Genomic DNA, 17,694 nt, shown 5'->3' on the forward strand with positions numbered 1-17,694 from the left:
CATGAGAAATGATATTGTGTGTTTAATTATTTCCTTCACTGTCGGACCTTTTGTTGCAAATGATTGCAATGTCACTGCCATTACAACTCATTGTGAAAATGGGAAAAATAAGCAAAACTGTGATTGTGGTTTGTGTGAACAGGATTTTATGTGTGCGTGCATATCAATATGTGTCCTTTAGGGTGTTTCTTTTCTCTCTATAAGACTCTCTCTATAAGAGTCTTTTAGACACATGAAATCACTTCAGTCACATCAACAGGTCTAATTTTCAGCATTTGCTTACAACAACAGTTATCTCACACACACACACACACACACACACACACACACACACGCACACACAGCCTGGTGATGACACTGCATGACACTGTCTGACAGACTAACTGGGAGAGTGGATTGGGGCCAGAGGGCCTGGCTACTCATTACAGATTTTACAAAGATCCTTACAGATGTGATGTATGTGTCGCACGCATGCATAAGCTCAACAGCATGTGCAATGTGTGAGTGGTAGTAAAGCCAAAAAAAAAAGCTGCTTGCTAAAGAGCTCCATCTAATGTCCAACACATGGAAGTGTCTTTTTATTCACCTTGACCTGCACTACAGATAAATCAGGTCTGTGTTCCTCTCAGAAGCTAAGTGAGCTGTTTTTAATTAAATTATTGCTCAGTACAATTGATTTAGTTGTCTGGCAACAGAGTTTCGTTTTTTCCATAAATAATAAACTTCATTTTCAGCTTTTAAGATACAGTAAGAGTGGAAACATATAGAAACAGAAAAATACAAATACAAATGGAGCATTTAGAAAACAAAAAACAATACCAAACAGAAAAGGACAACAAAAGTTAAACAAATGTAACATAAATTGAAGTGGATGTCAAAGAAGGTTCACTTGAGAATTTTAAAGATTTTCCAAACATTTATCATTTTGGCAGGTTTTTTGTTTTATGAGGAAGAAATTGTTGAGTGGGTCCATCTTCTTCATAAAATAAAATTAGATTAATAAATAAAAAAGAAGTATTATCTTTGTGACAGTCATCATAGCACCCAAATATACCAACACAGTTTAGTGTGTAAAGTCTGAATCTGCTACCTGATCTCAGATGACTTTGACTTCAAAATAAAAGCATATGTGTTTGGATCAGACATCATATGAGACAATGAGAAGTTGTCATTAGAAAAATAAGCATTTATATAAATATCACAAAGGTGTTATACTCCGTTGTTTCCACTCATGAGCAGGTATTTGACGAAATTGACCACCATTTTCAACACCTACTTTTGTTTTGAAAGCACTTCCGGAAAAAGGTACGCTGATTGACACGCTAGGTTGCTAGGTAACCTGTTAATGAAATAGTCAACTGTCGTTAGCAGGCTGCGTCTAATTACAGCGGAAGTCATGAGGTGATTTTATTGTTTGCTTGTTGTTTGACTAACTTATTTGCGTGTGTGTGAAACATAGTAAAGTTTTTTGATTAGGGCAAGATGTTAAATCCAGTGTGTAGTCTGTTTAATGTAGTTTTCAACTGTTTTATCACGACTAAGCTAGCTAACATTAATTTAATTAGAGTTAGCTTAGCTGTTAGCCTGCTCCAGTCATGGTGCCACTTAGAGTTTTATTCCTTGAAAAACGAGCATAGCATATTTCTGAAGGACTTCAGTGACGGATGAACAATTTGACATTGTTTATTGGAGTATATATCACAGCAAATAGTTATGAATTTATCAGTCTTTGACTTCTCTTGTGATCCTAATGGCATTTCATGTGATCCCATGGTGGGTTCACACCCTATCAAGCCCTGTCATATATTCAGTGTGAAACAGCCTTTAAATCCTGCAATAAGAGGGGTTTTCAGATCTTTAAAGGTGGATTCAGGTGCTGTATTTATGTACAAATAGTAAAAGTTTAATAATACTCAATTTCAATAAAACACATTAGTTGCATCAGCAAAATGTACACCTGCTTACTATATAGCATTAAACTACCTTTACCACCTACTTACTTTTTTTGACGACACCTACTAGATATTTGTATAGAGCATGCACAATAAAAATTCTCACATAGGCCGTTGAAGGGTCAATCCTGAATTTTACGTGCATATATTAAACAAATCAAACCTTTCAATCACAGCCTGTATTAGCTGAGATGATGATATTTGTATGAGTGTGCAGTTCATAAATGAGTTCGTCAAGTCCTTGTGTCATGAACAAAAGTCCTGCAGAGTGCTCCTGTAAAGCCCCATGGAGGTAAAGTACCCTTCTAGTGTACGCTACTGAACTGGTGCAGTAAGGGATATTCAAACATACCTCACTCTGGAGTGTGTGCCCAAGAGACCCTGGAATATTTACTGTAGGGATGTAACTCTGAAACTGTTGTCAGACATGATTCTGTGCCATTGTGTCATCTTTAAATTGAGCTGGACACAAAGGTTTTATTTTTTTCGGTGGCTCACACTGTATGTGTTATCTTTAAAGGAACAGCTCACCCATAAATCAAAAATACATATTTTAACTCTTACATGTAATGCTATTTATTAATCTGGATTGTTTTGGTGTGAGTTGCAGAGTGTTGGAGATGTCTGCCCTCACTCTAATATTGTGGTCTGGTAGTCTGGCGATAGTCTGGCGACCCGTCCAGGGTGTGTCCTGGGATAGGCTCCAGCCCCCTCGTGACCCTCGAGAGGATAAGTGGTTATGGAAATGAATGTAGTGGAATAAAAAGTGTGACAATGAAGTGGAGAAGAAGTTAAAGTCTAGATTGTATTTGAATACAGTGCTGGAGTAAATGTAGTTGCCCTCGACTGTCTGCCTTCTCTTTTCCTCATCATTTCTTCTGTTCTCATTTTTAAATATGCATCCAGCTTACAGGAGGAGGGTCCCCAGGAGCCCCACCAGGAGACACTGCAGCAGATATCAGCCAGAATAATTCAGAAGGCCTGGCGAAGATATGTGGTGGGCACACACACTCTTGAAAATGCACAAATTAAAGTCAACAGGCATAAACTAAAACTTTTCTTTTCCTCCCCAAACTGTAGTACAGGGAGGTCTTCAAGTATTTCAAAGAGCTTATCAGCCGTTGCAACCAGGGGGATCCACACACAATCCTCAAAACTGTCAATCCTCGAGAGGTAACAGAAACAATGATCTATAAAATGAAAACAACAAATTAAACAGTAACAGTAAGATCTGATCCTCCTGTGGCAGGCAGAGTTACTGGATGCTGCTGCTGGCGTGTTCATCCGATTTCGACTCGGAGGGGTGAGAGCTAAATATACATAAGCCGTGGTGACTCACTCAGCAGCTGTGTGAATATGATAATTCAGACATACCTGCTGACATCAAGTACCTTTGCCTTCAGATTACCTTTCCTCCCAACATCTATTATAAGATCTTCACCTATCGACCCGTCATGGACGTGTGTGCCAGCAGCCCAAAGGACTACACCCAGCCTGGCCTTAAGAGGCCTGTGGCCCGGCAGGCCAACAACAGCTGGCCTCTTGTGCAGGAGGACCGATCAGGATGGTACCAGCGCATGGAGAACAACAGCTGGAGGCTCTTCTGTTGCAAGGTGAATAACTTGTCAAGGAAAATGTTCTGTTCTGCCTGTTATATGTACAAATACAGGTGCAAAACTGCCAAAGTATGATGTAATTTAGCCTTTTATGACACGATAACATGCTCACATTTAATGAAGAACAAAGTCAGATATAATATCAACTGTTAGTCACTTAAATCAGATGTTATAAAGTCTGTTTACGTGCTCCTTCTTCTCTCTGATAGGGGCTTCCCATGGGTGAGCCCATTGAGATCAGTGCCAACACGAAAATGGACTTTCACTATTCCAGGTTGCAGCGGCAGCAGGATGTAGACAAGTGGCGGAAGAAGAGGAAAATTGAATGGCTGAAGCAGATGTAAGTTTTTAATATTTGTTTGTCCTTTGCCGTGCAACAGCCACTGCGGCCTTGAGTGGCGATTACAGATTAACAGTAAATGTCAGTCTCAGACCAGAGGATCCACTCTCTGCTAGCTAGCTGTCACTGTACCCTGGACGAGATGCAGAAGTGCACATTCAACCAAAATTGGCTATTTGTTTTGGCAGTATGGCTGAAACTGTCCAAGGGGATGCGTAGGAGGCTCTGTGTATGTTATGCTAAAAGTTTTTCAGGGTCAGCACAATGGGAATCCAGGCAGTGGAATCCCAAGTGCAGAGTGAGAAACACAAGTCGCCAAGGAGACTCGCCAACAAATGCGATGTGTTTATTTCACTGTTCTGTTCTACCCTCACCTCTGCCATGAGACAAAAATGTCACGTTTTATGTTACAGTTAATATTTGGGCCACATTTTCCCTTGACCCTTGATTTTTTGTTAGTTTGGTTTTCTTTGTTTCTTTTTGGTTATCATAAAATTGGTCATAAACTTCATTTTGAATGGCATTTAAAAAGTCTTAAAACATCTTAAATCTAAACTACTTCAAGCTGTAGAAACCGTGTTGTGTCTGTTGTGTGTTATGATTATATTCCATTCACAGAGTTGAAAGATCCCAAAGATAACTTCCTGTTAACCTTTGATAACCCTAGGTCGCTTAACAGAACACTGCTACAGTATTTTGATGATAAATTAAAAGTTGTGACTCTTTAATCCACGTAGCCAGAAATGACATATTTCCTTTTTTATATATGACACTAAACTAAAAATGGCGTATTTTGTATGAAGGTATCAAGTAATGAACAATGATTGATAAAGACAAATTGACAAGTGTTACAAAGGACCTGATGGGTTTATGTGTGCTAGTGGAGCGGCTGTAGGGAGGACAATGTTGGCCAGCACACTGTTGGATGGATTATGAAATTTTGGTCTTTAGAGGATGAATCCTGCCAACTTTAGTGATTCTCTGACTTTTCCTCTGGCGCCACCATGTGGTTGAAAATTATGGTGAGTGAATTGAACAATTAGTTTCCCTTTGGACTGTTTTTTTTTAATACTCTGCACAATTCCCCGTCATCAGATCTTCTGTCCCTTACACACAGGTATAACCAGGGTCGTGTGCAGACTCATCCCGTGCATGGACACATGGTGACATTGGTGGGGAATTCAGCCCAGGAAGTGATGGACATCACTGAAAATATGGGGGAGGATGAGATACTAGAATGGGAGCTGGATGAGCTGCTGGCTTGGACCAACACTCTCAGCTTTGAGGAGTAAGATCCTCTGCTCACTGTCAGCCAGGAATAATGATTGTAAACTTAATTTATGTTGCACCCTTTAAAACACAGTGTAGACTAAGAGCCAAACACTCAGCACACAGTAAAAACAGGGTGAATTAAAGTAAAGCACAGGTAAAACCACCAAAAAGCTGTTTAAGACATGGGTTTTAAGAAGTGATTTAAAAGATGAGACAAAGTTTGCAACCTTGATCTCCTCAGGCAGGTCATTCCAAAGTCCAGGAGTACTGACCGCAAAGGCTTTATCATCTTTCTGAATTAATCTGGACCTGGAAATGTCAAGGAGCGACGCATCTTAGAATCTCACGGAGCTTTGTGAATACAGCCCCAGATAATTATCTTGAAGCAGGGCCTCTCAGGGCTTTGTAAGTAAACAATAACACCTTAAAATCTATCCTAAAAGCAACAGGTAGCCGGTGTAAGGAAGCTCAGACCAATAAAATGTGGTCATGTTTCTGTGCCCAAGGCAAAATCCTGGCAGCAGAATTTTGGATGAGCTGAAGACAGTAAAACTTTGGGACACTGTGATGCTTCCTGTTGAATAGACGGGTACATATTTTGATATATTGCTGTTTTGCCTGTGCAGGTATATGCGTGAGTGGAGAGGTTTGGCCTGCAGCTGCTCCTCTGAGCCAAGCAAAGGTGAAAACAATCTTTTTTCATTCACAGGAATGACTTGTTACCTATTTAATGCCTCACAGGGTAGGCTGTACTGCCATGTGCTGTTTCAGTTTGAGGCTGTAGCTCCTCTGTTCTAATCCAAACCCTACTGACACTAAGCTGCTCTCATTTATTCGGTCTTCTCTCCCTTTGACCTTTGTCTTCTCTCTCTTTTCTTGTCCTCTTCTTCTTCTTACAGATGTTCCTTCATGTCCCCCCAGGTTAGATCCACATGAGTCTGCTGCTGTGGCTGATGAGGACAGTTAAGTAAAACAGAATCAAAGTATCTGTGCTGTACACAATTAGCATTCTCTAAAGTCACACTTTATCTCCACAACAGTAGGGAACACTAGTGTGTCTGTAAGATGGGACACAAACCTGTAATCATTGTTTCCTGTTCCTGTCCAAAGAACTACAGACTTATTATCTATGCAATGAAGTTATCATCGATGCAGTAATCATTTAAAAACAATAAAGTATCATCAATGTGATTATCTCATGGTGATGTGTGTTATTGCAGCAGTTAAGTAGATTTTGTTCATGTAACTATTTTTTATGACTCATTAAAATGAGTGTTTGAACTTCTGTGACCTGAAATCAGCAGATGTATTATTGAATCTCAGTGACGTCACACCGGGTCAAACTGATTATAAGCGGAGACATCTGGCTGCTCCCACAGAGTGGAGTTAATATGTCTCACAGTTCCTCTGGTTATCACAAGACCCACGGGTGTCATTTGAATGTTTTGCCTGGCTCTTATATACATAAATACAAATTCAGGTAAAGGTATCAGCAGGTGTCCTGGACTCTTCATACCAACTGTGTATGCAAAATGAGTCCTCAAAAAGCCTGTGTCCTTACCTGCCTTATGTACTGTAGATGTGATCTTGTGCCTCGTGGTTCAGTCACTGCAGCTTACTGTGAGGACAGTGTACAGTTTATCCCCATGGAGAGAGACTCTCAAATGAGGTGCAGACTTCCCTGTGTGTCACTGATAATGAGGAAATACAGCGAGTGCTGGATGGAGCAGTGAGTGACAACAACTCCGCCCACATTTAAGGGTACTTTTTGTGGTGGAAACACTAGAGTCTAGGTCTTTGGTTCTAAAGGTACCATACCGAAAGTGTTTGGTAGAGACGGGGTTGAATGAGAATGAGTCGTTATTTCTACAGATGGAGTCCACGGTATCTGCCATATTGTTTCTCCAGTAGTCCAGTGCAGACAAACCAAACCCGGCTCTACAAAGGGCCACCTGCATGTTTGCATCGGCCACTTTAGTTCTACACACTTGGCACACAAGAGAGGTTTCACTTCTGTAACCTCACCGGTAGATGCGACTGAATCCTACACACTGGACCTTTAAACAAAATTAATAGACATTCAAAAAAGCAGCACAACATCATAATGTTGATTTAGAATGCTAAAAACATTACGAATGAAGCCTCAAACTATTTGGTACAGCTGTTGTTTATGTATTGGTGTATTTGTTTTGTAATTCTCTGATAATCTACCTCTTCATTGCATTTGTTTTCATGTGTCAGTGTATCTCTATAGAGGTGTCCCAAGCATGGCCCACTGGTAGGAGGCCCCGGGGCAGACCCAGAACATGCTGGAGGGATTACATATCTCATCTGGCCTGGGAATGCCTTGGTGTCCCCCAGGAGGAGCTGTCACTTGGGAGAGGGATGTCTGGGGTGCTTTGCTTGGCCTGCTGCCCCTGCGACCCAGCCATGGATAAGCGGATGAAAACGGATGGATGAATGTATCTCTATACATCCTTGAGGGATAATCATAGGCTAATTGTATTTTTTAGAAGCCTATAGTTATGAAAGAGAAGGGAAAATGTAATTGACTGAAATAATAAGACACAAACTGAACTCAAAGATGTCTGTGGCTCGAGTTTGGGCTAAAAAAAAGTTATAAATTACACAGTACATACAGTGCTACAATATAGTTATTTTAATCATTTCAGTTATGAGCCGTTAGAATTACGGTTGGGGTTAGATCAAACGGATCGTGACCTCAAACGACTGACTTCACCCAGAGAATTGGCTCCTGGTGAAATTTGACTCTTTTGCATTGCTGTTACCCAAATCTGTCACGCAAATGTGTGGTAATTTTACTGTATTTAAACTGCCATTGACTTCACTCCTTTCACACCTGCACAGGTAAGGTAAAGCTGGGTTACAACACTTGATTAATTCATCTGGCTATAGCTTAACTAAATTAACTGTAAATGTATAAATGTTTAAAAAGCCTGATACAGCCTGATAAATAGCATCTCTCAAAGTATTGTCTCCACTAACTAATCTCCTCCCTCCATCATCCTTCCAGAAACAGCAGCTGAAACCCGGCAGCACTGAACCAAAGCAGCTGAAATGGCAAACCTGAAGACTGGAGACGCAGCCGACTGGATCAAATCTCTGATTCAAGAGTCCCACAAGGCCAAAGAGTTCTCCTACTGTCCTTACAGCCAGCTCCGAGTGGGATCAGCCCTGCTCACAGAGGATGGAAGAATCTTCTCAGGTAAAACATGATCTACACTCGAAATAGTATGAGTGAGAGAAGCTGGTAATCTGGTTGTTGAAATAAGTAAAAACTGAAGGTGATATTCTTGGTTTTTCTGACAGGTTGCAATGTTGAGAACGCGTGCTTCTACCTGGGTCTGTGTGCAGAGAGGACGGCCATAAACAAGGCTGTCTCTGAAGGATACAAGAAATTCAAGGCCATCGCTGTGTCTAGGTGCCGTATTTATGTTTTTGTTTTGGGCATTTTTACAGCTTTTAAGTGGACATGTTGACACGGAGAAAATATTTTTAACTAGAATGGCTTCAATAAAATGAAATGTCAAATTTGTTGCTAAGTGAGGAGCCAGACTTTCATTAAGAAGTCTCTTTCTACAGTGACCTGGAGGACCGGGTGATCCCTCCTTGTGGCGCCTGCCGACAGGTCATAAGAGAGGTAAAGCAGCTCTAGCCCTTATGTGAAAACAACACTTGCTTGTGGTGTTGCCTTCATCTTCCAAACCCCGTCTCTCCCCTCTCAGTTTGGTGATATACCCGTCTTCATGACCAAGGTGGACGGATCCTACACCATGATGTCACTGGAGGAGCTGCTTCCTCTGTCATGGGGCGCCGAGTACCTGAAGAAGTAGGAGATGGACTCTCTGAAACATTAAAGCATTTACTAGATGTCATCAAGTATGAAGTGATGAGCACTGTTTGATTTTTGTGACACCTAGTTTTGAATCTTAGAAGTGTATAACCAGTCAGTCATTTGATTTGAAATAAAGACTTGTATTTTTAAAGGCTCGTGTCCGGAGATTTTGTCTTGTGACAGAGAGTCTAGCTGCCTATCTGACATTATCTTGGATTACTTTACATAATACATTACTTAGTATATTTCCACCTCTGTAACATTTGAATGTTCCTTTCTATATAATAAGATAATAACAACTACTACAAGCTTAAATATGTTGGGTGCGTGCTGTAAATATGTGAAGGAATCATAAGGTAACAAGCTGTGGTAAAATGATTGCTCATAATAATACAAGTAAAATAGGGAGATAGTTTAAACCCAGAATAAACTATACTTTTCTTTTTGTCAGTATCACAATTTAGTTATTTTCTACCGCTAACACAACATGAACTGTCACACACAGCCTATTTCCTGTAAGACACTGTACAGATATTATTCACATTTGCAGGATTTAGTATTTACAGGTTTATACTGGAACTACAAAAGTATAACACAGTGCAAAAGTTGTACGAAAAGAGGGGGCACCCGGATTTGAACCGGGGACCTCTTGATCTGCAGTCAAATGCTCTACCACTGAGCTATACCCCCGTGTTCAGTACATTAACTTCGCAGACATTTTAAAGATAACTACGAGTACAGTGTACGCTATTTATTTGTTAATATATAATGTAACTAAGATATATTGTAGTCATTAATAAATAAACATACTCCGCGTACAGTTTTTCGTAATACAACGTTTTTTCAAAATGGTAAATTGGACAACGGCTTTGTACCGGATGTGTCGTCATGAAAACCCGACTCAACCGGATATTCAATTGAAGGGAAAAGAAAGTGGAAGAAACGGCATCATAATGGTGAGGCTACACTCTTATCTCACATCATTTATCACATCTTAACGATATTGATTATCGTGTAGTTGTTTTCTAGGTGAACCCATATATATATTTCACCCACTCGCATCTTTGTCCTCTGTGTTTTACCCTCTGAAATCCAGCAGTTGTGAATTTGATTAGTCACCGAAGCTAATGCTAACAGCGGCTAGCTATCAGGCTCCTAACCTAGCTAAAGATGAATGTAGCTTTCAGTCTTTGTAGCTGACGGTTGTTAACTCAGTATTAACAATAGTAGAGGGTAAATGTGAATTGTTTTGTGTGTGTTACAGAATACTCGAGGACTCCGCTCTCAGCTGAAAGACAGCGTGCCTGTGGCAGGATTATCTCCGCAGGGAGCTTATGGTGTGCAGGACACTCTGCGGAGCGGGTGAGACACAAACATAATGAATCAGGTTTAACCTAACTCTGTATTTATAAACCTTCTCCAACCTGCTGGTTGTAGTTGTATTTTGACACTACATTGATGTGGACACCTGTCAAAACATGATTTAACATCATCTATTAACATTTACATTTCATTTATGTTTCAGTGTTTATTCTTTTGCTTTAAATAAAAAATAGTTTGGACACACATGAACACAAACTGTTCTACTAATTTGGGCAGGTAGTCCAGTAGCTCGCTGAAATTTCTGAGTTTGTCAGTGTGGTCTGGTGGCTTTGACCAGAGCATATATGGGGAACTAAGCACCTCATACAACCCCACTTCCAAAGATCCAAACTATTCCTTTAAGTTGCCTGATTATCCGTTTCATTTACAGCAGTAATCCAGTGTGTTGTTGAGCCAGACTGATGAATCACTCAGGCCGATATTAGTTTATCACCGATATGAACTAATATGTGTAGTGTTAAGTAAGAAGAAAATTCCATACATGTTTGAAATCATTTTGAAACACCACACAACAGTTTGTCAACCAAAGAGAGCTGAGCTTATTTTTCAACTGTGAAATATCCTCTTCACGTGACTTGATATTAATATCTGTGTCTGTAGTTATTGGTCTCAAAGATTCATTTTGTTCAGGCTATGCTGGATATTTGATTGTAGAGCGACCTCTGCGTAAAAGCTACGGAAGTTTACTGTTTTTCATCATAACTTTTAATTGTCCCACCTCTTTAAAACCAAATTACAGGCACATAATACTGATGTTCATCTGCTTGTTGTATTTCTTCTTCTGCTTCGCAGCTTCACCAGCGTAAAGAATGAGCTCATTCCAAGCCACCCGCTGGAGCTGTCAGAGAAAAATGTGAGTAATATGAAATGTACTGGAAGAAATGAGCATGAGTCATTTCAAACATGGTGCACTGTGGACTTTTTGAGAATGGTCCTTTTGACTTGTTATAAAAGGAGAAGCACAGCTGCTCAGTTACATGTAGGTGTCCCAGTGAGAAAGGCAAACCTGACCTGAAACACACAATGAAACAGAATTACCTGTAGTATTACGTTAACATAGCTCCTAACTACACAACAGATCGCCCTGTTTTATTAGTCAGAAGCTGATCAGTAGCCTGGCCCATCTTACTCCAGATTAATCAGAGCAAACAAAGGAACAAGTGAGAGTTTAATGTCGTATATGATGCTTGTTGTTGTCAGTGAGGGTCTGAACATTTTTGTGTGTTTCTGTGTTGTGCAGTTCACGCTGAACCAGGACAAGATGAACTTCTCTACTCTTAGAAACATCCAGGGTCTTCATGCTCCACTCAAACTACAGATGGAGTACAGAGCAGCCAGACAGGTAACACAGAAACTTCATGTCCCAGTAAATCATCCCCAGTTCTGTTGCCCTCCTCCTTTCTCTCCCCTCTCCATAACTCCGCGTCTCTCCCTCCGTCTTCCAGATCCAGCGTCTGCCCTTCTTACCGAGTTCAAACCTGGCTCTGGATACACTGCGAGGCAGCGACGACTCCATCGGCTTCGAGGACGTCCTCTGCGGTGAGTGACCTCGTCCCGTTATCACAGAATCATTCACTCCACCGTCTGACTGTGATGTCTAACCAACACGCTGTGTTTGTGTCCTGTCACCTTGCAGATCCAGCTCAGAGTGAGATGATGGGCGAGCCACACCTGATGGTGGAATACAAACTGGGTCTATTGTGAAACAAGATGGACACACACATATAATACACAGCTGCACACATAGGTTTAGGTTTGTTATTTGTCTGCATACATTCATCGTTCATTAGCTCAACAACCAAAATCACCATCTGAGGTGTCTGGTTTGTGAAGAACTGAGTCGACCATCCTCGGGCAAAGGAAGGGTGGGGCGTGTGTGCGTGGGGTTGTCTTGTACACGATGAAATAAATCTGGAGTGTGACCGGGTCATTCAGACGAGCATTCAGTGCTGCTTTTATATGATTCCAACCCATCTGGTATTTCTAATAAAATTCATAACCTTCCTCATCACGTGGGTGCATGTGTTTTGGGATTTAGCTTCCTGTGTCGTCACCTTTTCTGTAACAGCTATCAAAATAATGTAAAATACTTGTGTGGCATCATAGCATAACCTTTGATCAGGTTACAGAATGTCATCTAGAATCTTGATGCAACAAATTTTGGGTCGTCTGAAGATGAAGCCAGTGTTATTTAGTAGCTTCTCTTTCTACTATTTGATGCTACACTGTAATACTGTAACACTGTAGCTGCTGCAGGTCTGTGTTTACACTACTGTAATAAGGAGCCACTTAGAAGCCGAACATAATTAGTTTTTCTGTCCATAATTATTTTGGTTTCTGATCATCTACATGAATCCATTACTAGTCCATTACTCTACATTACGTCCATGGGATAGGTTGTTAAACTACAAGATAACTGCTGATTGGTCATTTTTAAATTGCCACATACTTATATTTTCCAGTAGGAGTTGATTCAACATGTCATTTCTTAGAAACTAATGAAAATCACAGAAAGAAAAAAAGTAACTTTGTTTTTTTGTTATTTTTGATGGGACAGTTATACCTCCTATAAAGGATGGTAAATAGGCTACTGCTGATTGAAGTGTATTATGTTTTACTGCTCATTGTCACATTTGATCATGTGAGAGGATTCATGTTTTTCTTCCTCCTCTGGCCTAAGTAGACAGGAAATAGTCAACTGAATGAGTCTGCATAGTGACTGATATGGCCAGATAGCAAGGTGTCAGGGTCTCAGTGGTAGACTTCTTCATAGATTCATAGATTCTTCACCTTAGATAGTATTAAAATTACATACAGAACAAGAGACATGAATTGGGCAAACAAAAGGGGCGGTGGGGTTAGATGCTGTCAGACTGTGAGATGTACGGGAGCAGGGAGTTCCAGAGCCTGGGTGCAGTGCAGCTGAAAGCCCTGGCACCCATGGTGCTGAGGCATGAGGTGGGGATGGTCAGGTCATCAACATGTCCATGGAGGACAGTTGAGATTCTCCAGGTGAGATACATCTGTCAGGAGTAAAGTAGTTACAATGGGCCCCAGTGTACGCTGTTGTGCACATATCTTGTCACATGATCAGAGACTTGACATTGGATAACATCAACATACATATTACCCAGCAATCATCACTGCATATATGTATGTAACAAAAAATACCAACAAAATTAAAAAAATATTGATTTAATTTAACAATTTAATAGTTGATTTACAGTTATAGAATAAGCATATTATTATGTTATAGGTGCTACTGACTGACAGAGATGGGTTTGCCTTTTTCAAGGTTATATAGCTAATGGTACTATTTTTAATTTAATGAGAGTTGTTCTTTAAACACAGACATATTTTTTAAACACAGACATATTTTCAAGGTGACATGAGGGCACATTCTCCACCCAACACATTGTTGGAGGGCCAACAATCTCCATGGGCCCCTCCACCTCACAGGCCCCAGTACAACTGCACTCCCATATTTCTCCACTGTCTATATTTAGGCCCCTGTCTGAAGCATTTAACAACTAACACAAATGCACCAAGAGTGCAAAATATTTCTTGTGTTTTCAAAATTTCAGCTTCAGTTTAACCCGTGTAAAAACATAGATAGATAGATAGATAGATAGATAGATAGATTTAAATCATTAGGTTTACCTAAGTACTCAGGGATCTTTCATCTCAAGGGGGAAATTAAATGACCTATGACGTCATCATGGGTTGATTAATGATTGAGATGGGCATCAGTGCATCTGAGTATACTGCTGTAAACACATCTACCTTGTCACAGATGCACTGCACCACCCGGCCAACATGCCAGCAAGTGTCCCAAATCAAACACACCCACGTGTAGCAAGAGGTGCATGCTGGGTGCAGCTGAAGTATCAATTGAGGACGACGGATCCGCGGGGCCTGTTGCTGCTCCAATGTTTCTGAATTTGAGGCGTGAAGTGATACAGAACAACTGGTGCTGAACTGACTGGTTATACTGGGACACAGAGGCCGAGTGGACTGGTTATATTTTGCACTGAGCAGAGAAAGTGAACCTGGAGCAGATTGTGGAGGAGGTCGAGGTGCATTGGACTCAGAGAGACTTCAGCCAGGTGAGAACAACAACACAGTCTGACTCTGGTGATGTTCAATCTGCTGTAAAGCTGCAGGACATTTAAATGATGTGACCTTTGTTGGTATTAATTGTTAGTTGTGTCTTCTTCTCTGGTTAATTGTAGTGAGGCTGTAGTGTCAAAGAGTTAACCAGTGCATTTTACTGACCTACTTTCACTTACATCTGACTCAAATTTCACCCAAGTAGTTTTACTTTTTTGTTTTTGTTGATTTAAAAAAAAAAAAAGTCCGCGTTTGTTTTGACTATATAAAAAAAACCACTAAAGCTCACACAGTCAAAAGGCTAGTCAAGGCCGGCAGTGAGGGAGGGGAGAGAAGAAACGTAGAGGTTCTGTAACTCACTGTAGCAATCAATTGAAATCTCACTGCCTTCGGACCAACCGATGGAGAGTAGTGGGACTTCTGGTATTTATAGCACTGCCACAGTAATTGTGTCTAAGTCAGGGTGTTATACTTCTTCTAATGTTTGTCTATACACATGTATGGATTGTACAGACATTGCTGAACAATATTAGTGGCAATGCAATAATCGATTGATGTTAATAACACAGATTTTGCCATATAAAGAGAAAACATCCTGGGTTGCGCAGCATGCTGGGAAAATACGTCATGCGGAAGTAGTTTAGTTTAAACAAAGCTTATTTACTAATGAGCAGCAAGAGTTATATTTTAAATAAACTGTAAGCGAATACGATGTGATCTAAACTATGGTATGATTAAAAAAATCGATATATTTGGCCTCTGTGTGACGATAAAAAGATAATTCCGTTGCGAGCGCGGCTGACTGGATCTCAAAGATGATTTAAGTGTCGAGAGAGAAATCGGTCTGCTTACAGTTTACAAGGATTGTACAACAACAGAGTCAAAATAACAGTCGTTACGCTACAGCTAAACATAATAGTCAATAGTAGTAATAGTAAGCTGATGGTGTCTTTGTCCAGTATGCTGGAGGTTCGCTAGTTTAATTTTATACAGCACAAAGCAGTGGGCAGCTACACGACGCATGCGCAAGGTAACGACTCTAAAACCGGAAATTGTTTTGCCCGATTCTTTAAAGTAAACAATAAGTTGCAAGAGAAACATGTACCACTGTTATGAGACAAACAAAACAAGCACTTTAAAGGATATTTATGTTAAGTTTTATGAATTCCTGCACTGCTGGCTGATACAGAGGCTGTCTTGTCCACCGTTACCGAGTTTACTCTCACTCTCTCTTCCTCTTTGAGCGAGGCGTATTTAAAGGGACAGTTCACCCTTAAATCAAAAATATACATTTTCCCTCTCAGCTGTAGAGCTATTAATCGATCTAGATTGTTTTGGTGTGAGTGACTGAATGGCGGCCATAGAGATGTCTGCCCTGTCTTGAATATAATAGTGTTGGAGCCACAGTAACATTCTTTGTATTTGTTTTGATTCATGTTTAAATAATAGTGACTATATGTACATAGATGCAGTTTTGTTGTTTGTACACGGGGTGGCGCACTAGAACAGGAAAACACAGGCAATATAGGTAACCGTGTTGAGTGTGGCAGCATGAGTGTTGAAACTGAAATTGATGAATGGAAACTTACCTTTAACGTACACTTAACTGTTGAATAGACACTTACCTGTGATGCACTCTGAAACTGTTAAGTGGAAACCTACCTGAGATGAACTATGGACATACAGTGTTTTACCTGTGTGAAGGTGAGCATGTGTTAAAATAAATGGGTCACCACACTCTAATAAACCTGATGAATTGGACGTTGGTTTATTGTTGTTGCCCAGAACACGTGTCCAAACAAGTTCTCCTTGTTCGTCTCTCAGAGGCCTTTATCTTAACATTTTTTATTGAAAGACTCCACACAGATAAGATAAGATATATAAAGCCTTGATGATTCTGCACTTCTCTCAACAATTCACACCGAGATGACGAAACCTAAAAACTCAGACACCAGCGATGTCCACCCTCCCCCTACCTGCATTCCTTTCCATCCATGTTGTTTATTCAAACCCATTTACTGCCTTCTTTATAACTTGGCGTATTGCTTCAGTGGTTTTAATGACGAACCAGTAACGGATCCATTTCAGACCCAAACTGTTTGCTGATGCAAGTCTGATGCAGCATGTCTATAAGGAAGCTTCAAACCCGGTGATAGGATTTGTTTTTGGGGGAATATATGTGAAACTTTCCCACTGATTAAAAATTCATATAACACACTTCCCCTGGGAAACGCTGAATCAGTATTTTCCGACATAAACAACTCACACTTTAAAGCTACTTTGATCATGTCAGCAAACAGCCTGGAGAAGATGCACCACAGCCAGCAAAGATTAGGATGTGATTTGTGTGCAGTGTAAGGAGTTCCTGAAACAGTATTTCTTTATAGGCTTCATATTTGTTGTGTGATAATGTGATGATTAAAAGTAAAGCAGTTGACCTTATTGTGGTAAAATGTTGTTGTTGCTTTTTAATACGGACTCAAGAATCAACAGTTTTGTGAAGTCCAACCCTCTTACTTTGTTTCATGCAGGCCATTAATACTAAACATAACTTACGCCAGTTTCGTTGATAGGCCCATGACACCTCCAGAGGGCTCACAGGCGACACTTGGTGTCCCAGGTGTGCTCTCCTCCACTTTTACCCCTCATGTTGGACATCTTGCAGACCAGTTGGGGTCTGTCCTCTTCCTCCAAAGCCAATTGCTGCTTTGCTCAGCAGCCTCTGATAGTGACTTCCTGGCTTGTCTTAAGGCCTGTCCTCAAACCCCCATACTCTTCAGGGAGCCCCTGGGTACGCCAGCCATGTTGTTCTGCGTCAGCTGCTAGGTCTGTGTACTTCAGGCTTTTGATTTCATAAGCCTCCCCAACTGCAGCCACCCATGGTACAGTTAGTTCCACGAAGTACAAGGACTTCTGTGAGGTTGACCACAAGATCAGGTCCGGCCTGAGATTAGTTGTTTCAGTCTCTGGTTGAAAGTCTCTGATCCAGGTCAACCTGCATTTTCTAGTCTCAGACAGTATCCAGGAGGGATGTTTCCACTCTTGCACTTCCACTCTCTTATGAAGGGGATGGTGTTTCGGAGTCCAGGCAAAGGGGGGTTGGGGCATTGGTGATAGTTCCCCTTCCTTCCTTCCAGGACGATTGCCAGTTGATGAAGGACCTGA

The 17,694-nt window shown here is 40.7% G+C and overlaps 3 protein-coding genes, 1 long non-coding RNA gene and 1 other non-coding gene across 7 annotated transcripts in view; 4 read left to right on the top strand and 1 right to left on the bottom strand.

Moving 5' to 3' along the window:
• Positions 1 to 1,341: 1,341 nt before the first annotated feature.
• On the top strand, positions 1,342 to 6,357 carry LOC126397904 (protein MFI-like). 3 transcript variants are annotated; one of them, XM_050056974.1, is made up of 9 exons: positions 1,342 to 1,401; positions 2,859 to 2,949; positions 3,033 to 3,125; positions 3,202 to 3,255; positions 3,356 to 3,565; positions 3,778 to 3,908; positions 5,026 to 5,196; positions 5,807 to 5,862; positions 6,080 to 6,357. In XM_050056974.1, the coding sequence occupies exons 1-9, from the start codon at positions 1,397 to 1,399 to the stop codon at positions 6,145 to 6,147; spliced, it is 879 nt and encodes a 292-aa protein (XP_049912931.1). In that variant the 5' UTR covers positions 1,342 to 1,396; the 3' UTR covers positions 6,148 to 6,357. The 3 variants fall into 3 exon arrangements, with proteins under 3 accessions (XP_049912931.1, XP_049912932.1, XP_049912933.1); XM_050056975.1 differs by having other exon boundaries at positions 6,102 to 6,357; XM_050056976.1 differs by lacking the exon at positions 5,026 to 5,196.
• A 1,587-nt stretch (positions 6,358 to 7,944) lies between these two features.
• On the top strand, positions 7,945 to 9,135 carry LOC126397907 (cytidine deaminase-like). Its single transcript, XM_050056980.1, has 4 exons — positions 7,945 to 8,406; positions 8,511 to 8,622; positions 8,784 to 8,841; positions 8,927 to 9,135. The coding sequence occupies exons 1-4, from the start codon at positions 8,259 to 8,261 to the stop codon at positions 9,032 to 9,034; spliced, it is 426 nt and encodes a 141-aa protein (XP_049912937.1). The 5' UTR covers positions 7,945 to 8,258; the 3' UTR covers positions 9,035 to 9,135.
• A 519-nt stretch (positions 9,136 to 9,654) lies between these two features.
• Positions 9,655 to 9,726, bottom strand: trnac-gca (transfer RNA cysteine (anticodon GCA)). The gene has a single exon. It is a non-coding gene; the product is annotated as a tRNA-Cys (tRNA).
• Positions 9,727 to 9,924: 198 nt separating this feature from the next.
• Positions 9,925 to 12,430, top strand: pomp (proteasome maturation protein). The gene is given in 7 exon segments (XM_050056979.1): positions 9,925 to 9,952; positions 9,955 to 9,992; positions 10,301 to 10,398; positions 11,212 to 11,272; positions 11,660 to 11,761; positions 11,865 to 11,958; positions 12,056 to 12,430. Coding segments are annotated over 7 exon segments (489 nt in total). The 3' UTR covers positions 12,124 to 12,430.
• Positions 12,431 to 14,326: 1,896 nt separating this feature from the next.
• LOC126397908 (uncharacterized) overlaps positions 14,327 to 17,694 on the top strand; it is a 71,254-nt gene continuing 67,886 nt past the window's right edge. The window contains exon 1 of the long non-coding RNA XR_007570721.1: positions 14,327 to 14,525. This is a non-coding gene — a long non-coding RNA (uncharacterized LOC126397908). The remainder of the gene's footprint in view (positions 14,526 to 17,694) is intronic.

The sequence above is a fragment of the Epinephelus moara genome, chromosome 11 (assembly GCF_006386435.1).
Source record: "Epinephelus moara isolate mb chromosome 11, YSFRI_EMoa_1.0, whole genome shotgun sequence".
Classification (NCBI taxonomy): Eukaryota; Metazoa; Chordata; class Actinopteri; order Perciformes; family Serranidae; genus Epinephelus; species Epinephelus moara.